The following is an 18,424-nucleotide window of genomic DNA, read 5'->3' as shown; positions in this document are numbered from 1 at the left end:
ATATTTTACTTTGCGCATTTAAAAGCATTTCTGAGAAGGGGTCCATGGGCTTCACCAGCTGTTAATGGTGTTCATGGAACAAAAAAGGTCCAAAACCACTGATCCAAAGAGATTGTCAGGATTCTAGAATCTGCTCCTTCAAGGTTCAATCTAGCTAAAGGTAATATGCTGCAGACTGCTGGATTGAAATCCTGATGGAAATTTCCAATAAGGCGAGCAGTAGTAGTTGCTTCTAAAGTCAGGCTAGAAAATGCTCACAGATGAAATATTACCGTCTTTGAATGAACTTGAGGTCCTGTTTAGATAAGGAGGGGATTTTTTTGTTTGTTTGTTTTTAATTTGTACAAGACTTCCACAAAAATCAAGAGGAAAATCTGACAGCCATAGACTCCCTGCACAACCTGCCAAAGAGGTTCAAGGTTAGGATCCTTAGCAATCAGTAATAGCAAGGGGCCCTGGACCATGCACTGTTCAAAGAACAGGGAAAATCTCTGGGGCAAAACATCAATGTTTCTGGCCTATAGGGTAAATTATTTGGGGCTGTGAGGATTAGAGGCTTCCTCCACCGATTCTTGACCTGCCCTTTCAGAGCAGACTTACCTAACCTCACCCCATAGTACAGATTTAGCAAGGACAGTCTATTTTCTTAAAATCTACTTTATATGTTGGGTTTCTGAGCCAAGTTATCATTTGAAGAATTTGAATTTGAAGTTCTGGTGATGAAAAAAAGTAAAAAAAAAAAAAAAAACATAAAATGGAATACTGATCCTGTTCAACCCTTATTTCTAAATCTTGCATCTGTGAGGATTCAAATTTGCTCCATGGCCTCTGTGCGTTTGGCAAGATGGAGGTGTCATTGACTCTGAGAAGTATAATTTTCAGACAAATGTTGGGGAGGAAAGTCTGACTGGTATGGGTGGATGGAGACAGTGAGGGAGACTTTCCTTGTGCTTTGAAGGACAGTAAAGTAAGGGACAGTAGCTAAAGTGTTAAGTAGTATCAAGGGAGAGATTTTAATTCATAGGTATTAAAGCCTTTTTTATTTGCTAATGGGAATGAGTCTTCAGTAGGAAGGGGAAACAGATGATAAGGAGAGAAGGTGAACATAACTGCTGGGTCAGTGTCCTTGGATAATTGAGAGGGAACGTGCCCCAGTACACAAGAGTTTGACATCAGATATGAACATGGTCCTCCATCCATTCTAATATGAGGATGGCTGAAAACCTGGGTACAGTGCAAATAGCTTGGATGAGTTCATGCCAGCAGATGAGGGAGACGTATATAATCTTCTTCATGCAAATTCAGTATCTTGGAACCCAGGATAAAATTAGAGACAATTTCAGACATCGGTAATATTCTACTAAATCTGAAAAAAAATTAAGAAAGCTAGAAAAGGACTATATTGATATCATTAAAAATGATATACAGAAAAGTTATTATGGTAATATATTTAACTCTAAAATTTTAGGGGAAAAAAACAAACTCTGTTTGGTCTTTTTGCCTTGGTTTGCATTTTTCTTTTTCTTTCTTTTTTTTTTTTTGGTTTGCATTTTTCTTAAGAAAACCAAGAACAGAATGTGAAACAAATCTTTGCCATGGTGTTTTGTGTTGTCGCATTTGACCACCGGGAGACAGATTCATCCATTGTTTTACTTCTGTTTTGCTTTGCTTTCATCTGTAGTATGGGTACATTGGAAAGGAAGCTTATTTTTGGACAGTTTTTTCTTCCCCAAGAACATGAGGTGGGTATGACCCATACTCTGGGACTACAGTAGCTTCCATTGTTGAGTGTCTCCTGTGTTCAGGTAATGTTGCAGACATTTGAGATGTGGCCTTGCTAAGCCTCACAATAACCCAGCAGAGTTGGGTATGATTATCTCCATTTTTCAGATGAGGAGACTGAGGATAGGGGAAGGTTAAGGCATTTGTCCAAACTCACACAGGTAGGAATGTTTGGATTTATTGTCAGAGTGGGATGGGTGCTAGGGCCAATATCCAGGTAAACGCCCATTAGCAGGAGGACCAGCCCTCTCCTTACCGATGCCTCCTTGGTGTTAGTCTCCTCTGATGCTGACTTGGCAACCTTCTGAATGATGGGGGCGATGTTAGTAGGACCGTAAAGCTGGAGCTTAGGAAGACAGCTCTGATAGGCCTCCACAACTCCTTGAATTCCTAAGGTGAAATCGGCAAAGATCAGTAATTCAGTAGTCCCCTCAAATATAGGTGTAATCAAACACACACAGAAATAAAGCATTCAGTTGCCCCCAATAGTCCTTATCAACATCACATTTACATCCTAAAGGTAAAAAAGAAAATACTACATCCCTGGTGTTGCCTACACTCCCGCTGCAATCATTCTCTTTAAAAGCTCAAGTCAAAAGCAACCATTTACACAAACTTTTCCCAAATGTCCCACTTTACACATATGATTTCATTAGATCCTCATAACATAACGAGATAGATGTTATACCCTTTTATAGGTGAAGAAACTGAGGCTCAGAGAGGTTAAATGATCTGCCTCAGGTCACACAGCAAGTGAGTTGTAGTCTCAAGATTCATGCCCAGGTCTTGTCTGGCTCTATCTAAGGGCTGTGCTCTCAGCCACTAGGCAAGTCAGCTTTCATGCTTCTCTAGTTTTCACACCACCTGCTGAGTCTCCTCTAGTATATACCACCCTGGGCCACCTGTAGGAGTCATGTGTACATCGCTTCATCATCATTATTTGATGGAATATGTCGAGGAATTTCTAGCTGGAAATAATGCAACACCGACCAAAGCCTTTGAGAAGGCTCTTTCTGGCAAAAAAGCATAAAGCTACTTGTTTGAAGTCACATCCTTTGCTAGCATGTGGAAAGTGTCAAATGCTTTCCATGTTTCCCCCTTCCTTATTCCTTCACAGAGAGGAAGTTGTGATAAATAAATACATAATGAAAATTTAGAAAGCGGAAAGAGAGGTAGCTAATCACTGCCCATCAGGTATATTTCTTCCCCACGTTTTTTTTTGGCCAGAGAAATCCAGAATTGGTATCAATACTCTTGCTGTAAGCTCAAGACCTCTTCTGCATTCTGTCTTTTATAGCTACTTTTCTGCTCTGTTATGGCTCTCCATTGCCTTTGGAGTAGCATGGTTTATTTGGATCCAGAAAGCCTACTTCTCTGCTGTGGACAGATGACTGTGGCTAACTGAGATGCTGCTTCAGAGCAGAGAGACTAAAATGGGAAAGGTACCCACGGAAGGGCGGTGAGACCTCAGCTTGCTTTTATGTGTGATTTACCTGCACATTCTGGGTTGTCTTCATTAAAGTTGATTGCAAAGTCGTGAGAGACCTAGACACCAATTAAAATTTTAAAAAGGAAGAAAAGAGAATTATAACTTTAATCCAGTAAGGAGGCACTGGGGTTTAGAGTTTGCAAACAGATGCCCATTACATTCATTATGTGTTAAGCAGCAGGAACCATTTTAAGCCTTTACACAATCAATCTGAGATGGAGGGTGAATTCTAAGCTCCCTGTGGAGTTCAGGTGACAGGAAGACTTTCTAGAATCAGATAAATGCTGGCAGGAGAGGAGAATAAGGCAAATAAAAAAGAAATCGAAGAAAAGATTTCTGAAAAATGTAACTCCAAATAGCTTCCAGATAGAACTGGCCACAGCCTGGAGGCTTAGATTTGGCTGAGCTCTATTTGGACCCAGTGATAAAAACAATGATAGCCCAATAACGCAAGCTGTCTGCCCAACATGGTGATGGTTATGAAGGCTCCAGCTAAGCTGTTGACATTTAAGAATCATTCTAACATGATATGCAGACATACAGGGCAGAAGGATTTTCACATATTCACAGGTTAAAAGAGACTCTACTCTTGGAAAAGTAATAAAGTAATACACCTTTTACTCTTCCAACACAATTTCCTCTACCTGGCAGGACCTATGCATAAGGTCAAAAAGGATATTGTTTACTTTTTTGTTTCTAAAACCTGATAAAACAAGAGGGATGTTCTGACATCTGGACATTTTTATTGGATCATCTGGAATTATACAGAAAATTATACAGACTTCCATTTCAAAGGCTATTTCCAAGCACTGACTCTTTTGGGGGTTAGAAGATAGGTCATTGTGTTAAAAGACCCCTCTTTTCTTAGTGTTGGTGCCCTACCCCACATTTCCTTGCCCTGAGCACTTCCAGGCAAGTCAGCTGACTTCCAACCATCTTACTTGCTTTATTGACTTTAAGACTTTCTCAGGCCTCCAGAGCCTGCTTTGCCTGCCTAGCTGTCTAGCTGTAAGTGTTGGGAAACTCATGTCCCTGGGGAGCAGCCCTTAATCACTCACTGGATGACAGGATATGGTGTATCAATACCCCAGCTGTCTTATCTCTTGGGGTCTGTGCATGCTCTACACTATCTCCCTGAGGCCCCCAGCAGAATTAAGTTCCAGTGCCCACAGTGGTAACTGGCTAGTTAGCATACCCTATGTTGACTTCCCTGTGTCCCCACCCTCTGTTGAGGTTTCCTCCACCTCTCAAATAAATAACTTGCATCCAAATCCTTGTCTCAAGGTCTATTCCCGAGAGAGTGCAAACTAAGACAGAGGTGCTTGTGGCTCAGTTTCAAGGCAAACTCTGAGATCTTATCCTAAAGAAGTCAATTGTGATAAACCCTCTGGGGGCATCCGACAGGCTGAGACCATCAGTGCCTGTCAGGGCAGAGGGGAAATTAGACATGGAAAAGGGGCATTTGCATGACTTTTCAAGAACAGCAATGAGGATATGGGAGGGATGCCTGTTAAGACAGCAGGAAGAATAAGTTAGCTGACAGGCAGCATGGAGCCAAGGGATCAGGTCAGCATGAGGACTTCAGAAAACAGCAAGAAGGATGAGTTACTCCAGGAGGGGGGCCAGGCAGATGTCACAGATGAGATAAGGAGGGCATGAAACAAGTGTACTGCACACCTCTGATCTTAGCCCTGTTGGGCCAAGCTGAGACCAGAAGATTACCTGGTGGGGATGGGGTGGAGAATGCTCAAGCATCTTTGGGTAGTTGGATTGGTGGTTGTTTTTATGCTTCTGTTTTTTTTAAAGATTTATTTATTTATTTGACAGAGAGAGAGAGAGATGGGGAGGGTGGGGGCAGAGGGAGAAGGAGAGAGAGAATCTCAAGCAGACTCCCTGCTGAGTGCGGAGCCCTACACAGGGCTCGATCTCATGACTCTGACATCATGAGCCGAGCTGAAATCAAGAGGTAGATGCTTAACTGACTGAGCCACTCAGGCGCCCCATGGACTGGTGGGTTTTGAGGTGCATTTCATTCTCAAAGCTCAGCAGCTCTGGGAAGAAGGTTGGCCCCATTTGCCCACATTCTAGAATTGATACCCCATCTAAAGGGGACTGCATCTCCTCAGTTCTGGCTAATTCTTGCATGTCTAATCTTTTAATCTTAGTGTTGCCAGGTCTTTTAGTTTTTCTGGAGAAGCAAGAAGTGTGACATTGTATACGAAATTGTATAATTCTTAAAAAAAATGTGTGTCAGATATAATACACTTGTGGCCTGAATAATGTCTACAGGCCACCAGTCAGCAGCTCCTGTTCTGTGTTCTTCCTCCCCATGTGCTCAATTTCCAACAAATGCTTCTAAAATTCTGTAGCCATGCCGGGCAGGGAAGGCAGTGTGGGACATAAGGCAAACAAGAAAGAGGACAGGTCAGAGAGACATGCCACTCTATCCACTGCTCACTCCAGCAGTAACAGGGATATGGATTCCCCTTTTTCAAAAAGGACACAGGAGGGGAAAGCCCTCAGTCTGACAGCTCTGGTGTGGGAGCAAACGTCAGCATTTTTCTCCTGCATTTTACTCAATCAGTAAAAGAGAAACTGATGACTGAGCAGTATTGCTTCCACTTAGCTTGTACCTCAGAGGAATTGGTGAGGCTGGGGTAGGGACCTTGCAGTCTCTCCAAGGCCCTTCTACCTGTGGGAGCAGAGATCTCTGTGGAGAGTGTCCCACAGAAGCATCTGGTATACCACAGCACAATGCCTCAGCTCCACTGCAGTGCAAATCTCTCTTCACAATCTTTGCCTTCCTTGTTCATGAGAAATCAGTATCAAATAGGACTCCAGTGTTTTCACAGAAACCTTTCAGTTTCCCAATACTCGAAGCCAGAGTGATTCTCCTTCAGGACTTCACTGTGTCTCTCCCCCACATAGGCCTGGGGCTCAGAGACTTGGAATGAGGAGTCTGTAGATATCCCTGTCATGAACTTCCACCATTGGCATTGTCAGTAGGACCTTTCTCTGGGGGATACCTGGATAGATAGGTTCTGAGCCAGTGGAGATCAACTTCCTGAGTGTTTTCTCAGTCTCTGACCATATCTATTAAGAAGTTCAACAATGGTACCCCTCATTTGGGTCTGAGAAGACCCATCCAGAATACAGGAGATTGAATTTCATCAAAAGATAGGCTCCAGTGAGCTAATCCCACTGGTTCTGAAGACCATTTCTGAGTTTTGGGGCTCTACTTACATAATTTTATCAAGGGCCAAAAGAGTGAACTCCTATGAGGGAAACCCAAGTCATCCTTTGGCTACAGCAAAGGTTCTCTACTCACTTACCGTGTACTCTGGGGGTATCCTGGCACCAAACCCAAAGGCTGGGAACATTTTGTCACTGGAAAAAAAAAAAGAAGTTGCTTCAATTGTTCATCTAATGAGGAAGAAAAACATGAACCTGCATTACCTCACTAGGACATGTTACTATGTCAAAATGCTGACTCATGCTTCTTGATTATCTGTGGTAACAGGGGATAGCAGTAGCATGGGTAATTAAAATCAAGAAGGAATCCCCGAAGTGCTTTATAGTCATTAGTCTGCAATTTCTTCCCATAACTTTCTGCTAGATTTGATACTAAGGAATAAAATGGCCCAGGATTGCCTCACTTCCCCTACCCCAGTTTTCTGTCTTTGAAAAGTGGTCATGAATTATGTAACTCCAATGGTTGACTATTAGGGTTTTTCATATATATTATCTTTTAAAATCTTTGTAGGGAGAGACCATTATTCCCATTTCCCAGGTGGGGAAATATCTTGGGAGGTAAAGTGACTTATCCAAGATCAGGCTGCTAGTTAGAGCCAGGATTCAAATCCAGATGAGTCTAAATCCAAAGAGATATTAAAAATCAATGGGAAGCTTGGAAGGCTGGCTAACTGTCAGCGCTTGGTTCCATCTACAGGACTCATTGCATCCATTATTTTAACTCATACAAACAATATAAACTGTTTACATGTCTTTTCTTATTTCCTGAATGCAAAGGGATACTGGTTTTGTTTTTTTTCTGCATTAATATCTTTCCATCTCCACTGCCTCTCTGTCCCAAATTGCCCCTTGACCCTCTTTTCAGCGTATTTGCCATAGAGTATGGGCACAATAAATATTTAATGACTAGACAATTCATGAATTGAATCATGGCTTGGTTTCTCTTATGCATATTGAAATTTCTCTCTTAATTTATTCATTTATGTATGTTATATTAACTCCAACTTTACTGTACTATAGGTGAGATGATGGGGAGAAGAATTAACTTTAATTGGCACATACAATGTGCCGGGCATGATGTTAGGCAATGCACATTTTTATTTAATTCTCACGCAACCCTTGAAGTTCCACCTACTTATTATTCCTGCTTATAGATATATAAACTAAGTCTCAGAAAGGCTAAGAAAATGGCTGAAGGTGTTTACCAGGGAGGACTGTGTGATTCTAAAGCCCATGCCTTTTCTGTTGTCCCATTATAATTCAATGATTTTATTTGGCATTAAATGTAATTTCCTTCTGGAACTTCCAGTAACGGGGCCCCCTGACCAGACAAGTAAGACTCTCTTTAGGAAAACTTTGTTGCAGTGGGGCTCTGGAATATTGAACTGAATATCGATTGAATGTTGATATGCCTCTTGGCAGAGGCATATCCTTCTCATGCCATCTGCCTTTTACGTTCTCTCCCATTAAAAATACAACTGAGATTTGTTCTTGGAACAATTCCTACATGTCTCAGTTCTTTGCAGAGTTAGTCAAGGAAAAAAGGAAATTCAGATTTGGGCTCACTGTCCCTGAATGGCTCTGTCAACCAAAGGGGACCTCTCAAGGCTGACAGGGAAGTCGAAGTACTAAAGTACCAAAGCCATCACCATCCGACAGACATACAGGTCATTAGTAGCCAATGACAGCTTTGATAACACTTCACCAAAATACAGCCAAGTTGAGCAAATTTGGGGTAGGGGTTGGGAGATACAAGGAAGCCAGCATTTTTGGAATTAGTCAAATTCTCTAGAAAGCCACCAGCTCTCCCTTTTCCTCACTATTGGGGAGATACAGGCTTTGTGGTGCATTTGCACATGGCATGTAGTAGAAAAGGTATTAATACTGGTAAATAGAAAAACACAATGTCTTATGAAGGATTAGCCACAGCTCTAAGAAAAAAATACTTCTGGTCCTTGGAAATACAGAATTACATTGCCTCAGTAATTCTTCCTTAACTGAGACAAGCGTGAGCAGGTATGAAAAGGAATCTGTGAGAGAGAGTTCACAGGTGCTTTCAGGGTAAGTCTGGAAGAAAATTTTCCAGGGTGGAGAATGGGTCCTGGTTCTTCCAACCTGGAGATGGCTCAGAAGTCAAAACAGAAACCTAGGAGGCTCCATACCTTTTGCTTTTTTATTTGATGAGTTTAGAAAGGGTGAGATCTAATATTCCAACCATTTCTAATCACCAAACCAATGTTCCAGCCTTGATGATATTCTTTTTATACCTTCTAAGCTACCCTGGGGGATTTGAAGTTTGCTGAGCATGATGCACTGTTATGTAACTGAATTTCAAGAGCAGAGAGGTAGGGGAAATGCCTCACCTACAAGAGGAATAATTAATGACCCAGGAGCGCATCCACTCTCTGAAGTTAGCCACCACAAAGTCTCTAACCAACGAACATACCAAAGAAAAATTTTCAAGCCTAAGCACAATAGATTTAAACGTCCATGCTTCCTGATTAAAAATAAAACTAGGCAGAGCGGAGTGTTATGCAAGAGGCAAGAGAAGGCAGGTTGAGCACACAAGCAAGCATTTGTACACCAGCATCAAAGAACTTGAGATTGAATCCACTCAGCACTGAGAAAAGGGGCCACTCTGCAACTACTGGGAAAATGATCAGTGGAACTTGCCAACTTGGAAAATTCAATATTACCACATTGATAAAGGCAATCTTTTATCCTTACTGTTGGAATAAAACAGTATAAAATACAATAAAAGAGCCCATAGTCTTCAGTGGTAAGGAGCATGAGTTCCTGAACTTGTTAGAGAATGACCTTGGTCAATGATGTCCAGACAGAAGATTCATTTTCAAACACCATTTTTACCCTCCTGTTAAGGAAGACTTTGGGATGAAGAAAGACAGTAATAAAAATAAAGACAAATTACCTCATCCATAAGGAAACAGAGGCTGACTGACTCAGAGCAAAACAGCATTTTGGAACACCTAGACATTTAATTAAGACTGTTCTTTTAGACAATGGTCTTAAGTACATGGAAATACAAAGCCTTTCTGGAGTAAGGGAGCATGGCCTTTTTTTTTTTTTTTTTTTTAAAGGAAATCAGTATTCAGTTTCTCTACTTTCATATGTATTCTCTGTTGAAATTGATCTTCAGGGAACACCTGTAATAGAAAGACCTGCTCTCCATTCACACCTTCCCTTTCACAGTTCTCCTTCTCCTTACACACTCTGAATCTTAACCACAATGGTGCATTGTTCCAGAGTGTAAAAACTCTGCAGTAGAAAATAAGGGACCTAGGAAACAAATCCTATTGCAAGTCAGATAGTTGCTAATTTTTGCTTTTAAAAATTGTAGGAAGTGCTGATATCAGCTGGTAGATCATTAAAAATACATTTTGGTGATAAACCATTATGTGATTTTTTTTTTGATATATAACCTCAAACAGAAAGAAATAAGTAATACTGCTAGTCAAACTCTTTTCATTACCATATACTTATTTATAAGAACAAGTTTTCTCAGTATTTATATTGATAAAAACAAAAAATCGGATTAGAATTGATGCTAGACTCTTCTATTCTAGTACCAGGTAGCATTTATCTATAGATATGTAAACTACTTGGGAAAAAAACTAAAAGTTTTTATTTTTTATATGCAATAATTATATTTATGTTCTTTTGATCAATTATGCACTAATGATTGTAATAAAGACTCAAACAGAAGATTTTTAAAAATCTTTTGAGTCTTTTCAACACAAAATTTTAGAAATTAGAAATTTTAAAATTTATATTCCTATTTTTATTGTAGAAATCAATAAAAGGATTTTGAACCAAAACCTTAAAGAGACATTAGGATGAAATTCTTTGGGGGAGGGGACTGGAAATACAGTTTCATGAAAACGAAGAAATAATTAAAATTCTCAACTCCAGCTAAAGAACTTGTTCATGCATTTTTTAAATGGGTGATGGTGAGTATCACAGAGCTATGGTATTTAGATCCTACTAAATGTATTCACAAGAGTTATGTAAGAGTTTAGTTTTAAATGTCCATATTTACAATACACCAGGATTTTTGGTCTTTGTCATTGTTTAAACTCATGATGGAAAACATTAGATATCAATGTAAAAATGGGTGAGATTACACATTTTTATAAAATTCTTTTTAGGAGTATATGCCCAAACTAAAAATTAAAAGTTATTGGTCCAAAATGTCCTTTAGATCTGACACTGTAATCCCTTTTTCCTTTTGTGTTCAGTTTATTTTTAAAACTAATTAAGAGTATCGAAGATAATAGCCTCCATCATTTACTGAGTGTCACAGGCAGAACATGCGCTAGCCAGCCACTTTATATCTAATCCTTACAACTACTCTGCAAGGAAAGTTTGATAAATCTTCCATTTGAAATCAAGGACATCAAGGCCCATGGAATGGAAGGAAACCTCAGAACAGAGGCAGCAGAGCTGGGGTCTGAACCCAGGGTCTACCTGTCACTAGGACCCCATGCTCTTTCCATCACCCCTATTGACTCTGCCCTTTGTAGGAGGCTGGTCTGGTCTAAAGACTCAGAATAATAAAGATAAGTCCATCCATGTTCTAAAAACAACAAAGGATGGAATTAGCAGAATTCTGAACATCCCAGAATTTGCCATCCTCAGAAGGCCTTCCTTCACTACCTTGGAAACTCACGTAGGAAAGTTACTCCTTCTCTTGATGCAGTCCCCGTCCTTACACAGGGCAAGCTGCCCTGATTATGCTGGGCTGTGGTTTATTTATATGGCTTTTTCTCCCTGAGACTGTGAAGCAGCTGGGGGAAAATTACACTCTCTTAATTTGTCTCTGTCTTTATGGCACCATGTGAGGCACCCGGAAGCCAACAGGTGCTGCGTAGTTGCATCTGACCCATCTAACTGATTTAACTCTGGATCTCAACTTGGGATGCCCATTAGAAAAATGCCCATGAAAAATCCTGATTCCTCAGGATGTATACCAGACTAAATCAGGCTCTGGGGTGGGGCCCGGGCATCAGCATATTTTAAGACTTCCTGAATGATTCCAGTGCTCAGCCAAGGCTGAGAGCCACCGACTGGTGTTTGTAGAGTGGAAGGAATGGCACTGTGATACAAACCTATCTTCTGATTCTAAACCCAATACCTGTCAGATGGGGCATCAGCCCTAACTTTGCCTCCTAGCACCACCATGCAGGAGGACTCCTGCCTCAGATGTGGGGTGGCCACATCCATGAAATGGCAGTCTATGCTTCCAAGCAATAGATTCAGTATCTATAGTCTCTTGATTAGCAGAGAGACCGGCCTTTTGTTGGAGGACACGGCAGGTGGTCAGAGACCCACATCTCTGCTGAGCCCAAGGAATGGATGTCACCTTGGTCTTGAGCAGCCTGAACAGGAGTTGGGCAAGTGCTACAACCGACAGGGAATATATGAGCTTGTGTGTGTGTGTGTGTGTGTGTGTGCATGCATAGACGTGTGCATGCTTGGGGGGCCCAAGGGGAGAGTATGGGCAGTGTTCTCTCTCTCCAAGGCACGGAAACAGGGAGACAGAGCGGGCTGACAGGACTGTCTTCTGGGCTTAGGCCTAGATATCTGTGGAAAAGCTTCCCCTTCAAGGCCACCCTGAGAAGGGCTTTATGCCCCTCGCAAGCTGTTCTACTTCACTGATCACCTCGTACTGACCCCTCAGCAATGACTGTACAAGGCAGAAAGAAAAACCCCAGGCTGTCAGAGGCTGGGAGCAATTTCTAAGGCTCATGGGGATTAAAAACCTCTCTGTCGCTGCAGGAGGGGGTACGTCGCCTTCTGTCAGTTTTTATTCAAGTGTTTCTTTTGAACATCAACCTCAGTGACTTTGATGTGAGAATAAATTAATTCCAAAGCCCCAACTTGAAATTTCCTGACTCTGCCTGTCTATTGTCTATCCACCCACGCAAAGGAGAAACTGCGGAACCTTGTCAGTTCTCAAGTGAGCAGCTTGCATTACACATTCTTCCAGGGAGTCTTTCAAAAGAGCGCCTGGGCTTTTCAGGCCTTTTCCTCCTTAGGTATTTGCCCTTTTAATGAGGAGCTGCCTTCTTTATGCATATACGTATATGTATACGTATACATAAAGCTCCACTGGGCTGCAGAAGCCTGATTTTCCTGGACAGTTGGGCCGATAACTTCGGGATTATCCTATTAAAATTTTAAAAAGAATCATTTACAATAATTCTTCATGTAACTCCTAAGGTGTCAGATCTTAGTTTTATATTGAATCTGTATTTTTGCATGAATACAAAACACTCTCTGGGCTTTGCCTTTGCATGGCTTTTATGTTTTAAGGGGATAATAGCTCTAAAAGATGTATGGGTTACTGGGGTTGTAGTATCTTCATCTTGCGTGTGAGGTCACCAGAAAACAGGGATAGTTCAGCAGCTTGTTCCAGATCATCCCATAAATCTGCTGCAGAACCACAGCCAAGACTCCGGGCATTGGCAGCTTAGTTTCTGGTCAACCCACCAATCCTCTCGCTGGAATGCATTAGAACACTGCCTTCTCCGCTGAAGAGAGTCAACATTATTGTTAAGCATCTATTTATTGTATTGTACCGAGTGCTTTACCTACTTTATTTCTTCGATGAGCATGTCAGGATTTAAGTTACTAAGAATCCTGTAGATATCCACCTCCCCCTTCTTTCTTGCTTCTTATGTATACACCGTTACAACAAATCATTTGTGTGCCTATTAGAAAGGAGAGATGACTGTTTTGGTGTCCTGGGGATGGCTGAAGAAGTTTCTGGCAGTGGAGATGCAATTTGTCAGTTTTTTCTTTCCTTGGTGGAACTCTCCATATGATATATACCCTCTATAGGAATACTCCGTGTATTTGGGCCAAAAGAAGTCAGAGCTGAAATTCAAGTTGTCTTCGTAGTCAATATCTCAAGGTTAAGTGTAAGAAGTATCACTTGGACAAGGTAATTTAAAATGCTATTGCCCTCTGTTCTGAAATGTACAAGAGGGCAAGTGTCAGCAAGGGCCTGAGTGTTTAAAGTTGTTTCATTTTACTGGACCTGTTCATTCAGTCCCCAGCTGCCCTTATACCCAGTTGAGTTACTGGCAATGACCAAGCCGAATCCAGAAAATCACCAGCAGGAAGGACACTGATGACACCCTTCTTATCACCTGTCCTGTTGGTTTCTCTGCACATTGTGGTCACTAGATTGTCTCATTCCCTATAGTGCCTGGGGCAACTGATTTTTAATGGAACCACCACTAATTATGAGACTAAGAAGAACAGAAATCATGCTGTCCTATACAATTTCTCTGAAACTGGGGGGCAGAATCACTTTATTTTCCTGATTCAAAGGATTAGTTAGTTTGTTGCTTCTTATTACTAACTAGCCTTGTTTGACAATCACACTAAGGACTCAACTGAGATTTACCCATATTTATAGTTACATCGGTTCTACCTCAAAGAACCTTCTTGAACATGTGAACAACTTCACCTCAACCTGGAAATACTGAAAAGGCAAAATAAATTCAGTTTAATGTAATTTACATAAATCACAATTCTCTTGGTGGGAAAGGTCAATATTTACCAACAAGAAAAAATAAATGTAATATCGATCTGATCCCCAAATCATGTTTTCTATATATACACACACACAAACACACACACACACTTCCACGGACACACACACATGCACATGAGCAGACTCATACCCTCTGCTAATGTTACCAATAACCCTGAAGTCAGTGAAACACCATGATTATGAGCTTTAGCGGTGGAATGAATTAGATCTGCATTCAAATCCTGCCTTGGGCTGAGTGAGTGCACAGATTGCTTAACCTCCCTGCACAGTTTTCCTCTCCTGTTAAATAGTGCCTACTCCATAAGGCGGAATGTGAGGATTAGATGCAATAAGGTCCAATAAACTGGTGCTTCTCAAACTCCAAAGTGCACACAAATCATCTAGGAATCTTGTTAACATACAGATTTTAATTCACTAGGTCTGGAGAGGGGCTCAAGGTTCTAAATTCCTGGGTGGTGCTATGCTGCTAGTCCACGGACCAAACTTTGTGTAGCAAGACACGTTCTGAAACTTCACAAAATGCAAGACAAATAAGAAAAGAAAGCCGAGAAAGGATTGTGTGTGTGTGTGTGTGTGTGTGTGTGTTTGAACTCAGCTTCTCTAGGTGTGGAGAGGATAAAATGTTTAGGCAAGCTTTTATCCTGTTCCTTCATGAGCCTCAGTATGGGTAGCTGCTGGACTTAATTTCCATTTTTCTGCCAAGGATCAGCTAGGGACCATCAGAATCCACAGAGAGAGAAGGCCTGAGCCAACCGGAAGTCCTGTACCTGTCATAGTCTTGGCAGATCTCCCCCACAGCCACCAAGGCTTTCAGGTACTCGTTGGGTTGGTAAGGGTGGATGTAGTGCAGGGAACAGCTGTTCCTGGGGTCCCCGTTTGAGGCTGTGAAATCTATAGCTACCTGGAAGAGAAAATAGGAGAATGGGTAGATTAAAGTGAATGCATCTCATAGGAACTATGATCAGCCACACAAAAGACATGGCTCAAGATGGAAAAAAGCAGCACATCACATACCCTGCCAAAAAGGAAAGTTATTAATGTGGTTGAGGCCATTTCCATAGTCTTCAATTGTCCTCTCTCCCAGTGCCGAAACAGAACTTGAGATGGACATGTCAGTCAGAAAGGCCAGCCACTGCTGATCCACATCACCAAGCAGCATGAGGACGGGTGGAATATCTGCTTCCCAGTTCCTAATTCACTAAGAAAAGCCTTCTCTGCTCTCCAGGCAGGACAATTCCAACTCAGAGGCAGATGTAAAATCCCTCAAAACTAAATTCTGTGTTAAAGATGTGGTCTATGCCCCACGTGGGGCTCCCTGCTCAGCAGAGAGCCTGCTTCTCCCTCTCCCTCTGCCTGCCGTTCTGCCTACTTGTGCTCTCTCTGTCAAATAAATAAATAAAATCTTAAAAAAAAAAAAAAAGATGTGGTCTATCTCCAAAAGCCATAGTCATATTTTTGTGTGTGGTGAGTTGCAGAGGTGTGTTGAAGTGGTTATAATAAATTTTCTGCAAGCAGCAGCTTTGAGTGAGGCATTCAGCTCTTGGTTTCCACTCATGTGAGAAGTCCTGTCTATAACAGAGAAGGCTGAGTGCTATGGCATCATGACTGGGAGGTAGAGAAGAGAAACCTCTGTCTTGTCACCAAGTAGATATTATCCTTGAACTTCTTAAATTTCTTTTGGCCCCTGGCATCATTATCTAAATAAGAGTTGACTCACTTAACACTCTTAACAACAACAAACAAAAACTAAAGGCTCAAGCCTGGAGAGTGCTAAAATGGGAAGGAACATTTCTTCTGATTTCCAACAGGATTACCATTTAAATAAAAGTTAAAATAAAAGGAGTTGTAGGAAAAGAAAGAAATGTTCATGTTATATCTTCTCTTTTTCTTCAGGGCCTGCCAGAATCTACTCATGGGCTTACTAATGACAGAAAGGCTTTATTTTCTCTTATGATCTTGTGGGTGGGAAATGTTATTTGTATACTATTTGACAAAATTCCATTATGATACATAATTGGAATGTCCTATTAGATTTATTTAGGGGGAATGTTACTTCTGGAAGGACAGAGAAAAGGTGCTATGTGTTTTGTTTCTGCTCCTGAAAGATCAGCCTGTAAGAGTAAGGCGGATAGGCAATAGCCCCCATACCTTATATTGTGTTGCTGCAACTGAATCCAAGTGACTAGAAGAGAAAAAGTGATGGGCTAACAGCTCACTTACAACCTTTCTTTTTTCTTTCGTGAAGTTATCTTTTTCATCACTGATTTTGTGTCCCCTTTTCTTCCTCACCCCTCCCCAGGACTGTGTTGAAAAGAAATTTAAGCAGGATTCAAAATCTATTTTCAGAATACCCTGATGTTTTCAACAAAGGGAGTACCAGCTGATAAAATGCTAGTACTAACGGTGTTTCAAAAGGAAAGGTCATGTGGAGAAACATCACACAGTACTTCCCTAACCCTGAGATGCCCTTGCCCAGATAACAAAGGGACGAAGAGAGGAGTAACCTTTGTTAAAACCCTACTCTGTGTCAGACACTGTACGATCTGCTCTCCAGGTATTGTGTTATTTCATTTTCATTAAAAAAATTCTAGGGTGCAGAGATTGCTATTCCTTTTTATTGATGAAGATTCTGGTGTCCAAAGGTGATGAAGTTTGCTGGGGATGGAGCTGGGTTAAAACCCAAGTCTATATGCCTCTGAAGACTGCTCCTCCATTATGCCATTATACACCCAAGAGAACATATATGGCTGTGGCTAACATGCCAAGATGTCACATGGCTACGTTTATTCCTGTAAAGAATGGAGGTGATTTAGCCTGGAAGTAGGGAGACTAGCTAGTGGCAACTAGAGTAATTTAGGAGAGATGAATGGCTTTGAATGAACAGCTATTTGTAATCAGAACTGTTGTAAAAGGTAGGAAAAGAGCAATTAAAGTGTGCATGTGTGTGTGTGTGTGTGTGTCTGTGTCTGAGTGTAATAGGGAGAATGTGTTACTGAGGATGACTGGAGGTGATCTAAGAGGACCAGCAAAATCCAGCATCTTCTGAGATAGATTCCAGCCACAAGGTAAAAGTCAAGCCACTGGAAAAAAGAGGAAGACAATAGGTGAAGGTCCTTTTAATCAAGGACTGTGATGAAAAGGTCATGTGTCAGGGGCCTCCATGTATTTTGTGAATAAGAAGGAGATGTGAAGCACTCCAGGACCCACCCATGCGGCCTCAAACAGACAGAGGTCCAAATACATGCAGATTATTTCTGGAAAACTTCTCTAAGGAGAACCCTTAGGAGGTGTTTGAGAGACAGTGTCTGAAGAAACCGTACAGCTAGGGTCCTCCTGGTTTACGAAGCTCAAGCATGCAGAGTCACCATTCTCAGCCTTTTGGTCCCGACAAGACACACTTAAGGGGTATGAGCACCTCCCACACGTGTACATGGCCTTTAGAAGGTAAAAACAGTGCTGGGAAGACCAGATGTAAAGCCACCTCTTTCCTACTGAAGAAAGCATTTTAGGACTCTAGAGAAGTCTAGAGAATGTGAGAATGTTGTTATGGAGATAACCTTGATTCTGCTCCAATTTATCTAAAATGCAAATCACTGGCAGGTGTCGAGATGTTGTTATTAATAGCTAGTACCAATGGCTCACATCAGTTCTGTTTAAGATGCTCTTCATCATGGATTGCCACAATCCTCTGCCTGTGCTTCTTGATGCTGCAGGTGAAAATTGTCCCATGTGCTGATTACCTGAGTGTCAAGGGTATTCCATGGTGACAAAAACATGCTGGTGTCTTAATATAAAACCAGAGGATGAAACCAGGTAATAGGCCAGAAGGGAAAACCTCCATAAAAAAAAAAAAAAAGACAACTCAAGAAACCTAAATGTTCCTCTTCTCCTCCCCAGGCATGGGCATGATCCTCCAAGTATGCAGGCACCAAGTGACAGCATCCAGGCCTGGGTGTATCACCTGAATGAATATGCTGTGTTATGGGGAGAAGTGTGTATAATGTCTAGAAGAACACACACAGATTTTGGCAACAATATATTTTAAAATAGAGCAACATATCATTGGGTTGGGACTAGGGGAAGGCAAGAGAGATGATGAGGGCATACAGTCAAGAAGGCATTCATTCCCAGCTGACCCTACACTTGCATGATCTTGAGAGTGAGTGCCTCCTTTTAAATCTTGGACCCTAGGTGCCTCTCTTGCTTCATCCTCATTCTGGCCTTGTTGGTCGTTTCATTTCCTATCAACTCTTCATCCTCAGGCTTGGAATAATTCCCTTACGCTTAACAAACTAGTGTGGGGCAGAGGTGATAGTGAG

General features: G+C 41.5%; 1 protein-coding gene across 1 annotated transcript in view; it reads right to left on the bottom strand.

Moving 5' to 3' along the window:
* The window catches only part of CPNE4 (copine 4), a 367,114-nt gene that overhangs the window by 9,924 nt on the left and 338,766 nt on the right, over positions 1-18,424 (bottom strand). Inside the window, exons 11-14 of the mRNA XM_028099204.1 lie at positions 14,873-15,006; positions 6,604-6,658; positions 3,276-3,327; positions 2,039-2,172 (exon numbers count right to left, since the gene is read on the bottom strand). Coding sequence (XP_027955005.1) covers positions 2,039-2,172; positions 3,276-3,327; positions 6,604-6,658; positions 14,873-15,006 — 375 coding nt within the window. The remainder of the gene's footprint in view (positions 1-2,038; positions 2,173-3,275; positions 3,328-6,603; positions 6,659-14,872; positions 15,007-18,424) is intronic.

The sequence above is a fragment of the Eumetopias jubatus genome, unplaced genomic scaffold (genome assembly GCF_037043125.1).
Source record: "Eumetopias jubatus isolate StellerSeaLion01/CBP00866 unplaced genomic scaffold, mEumJub1_p1.0 scaffold_1, whole genome shotgun sequence".
NCBI classification, from domain to species: Eukaryota; Metazoa; Chordata; class Mammalia; order Carnivora; family Otariidae; genus Eumetopias; species Eumetopias jubatus.
The sequence above is the reverse complement of the archived record's forward strand: the minus strand, read 5'-3'. Positions and strand labels throughout refer to the sequence as shown.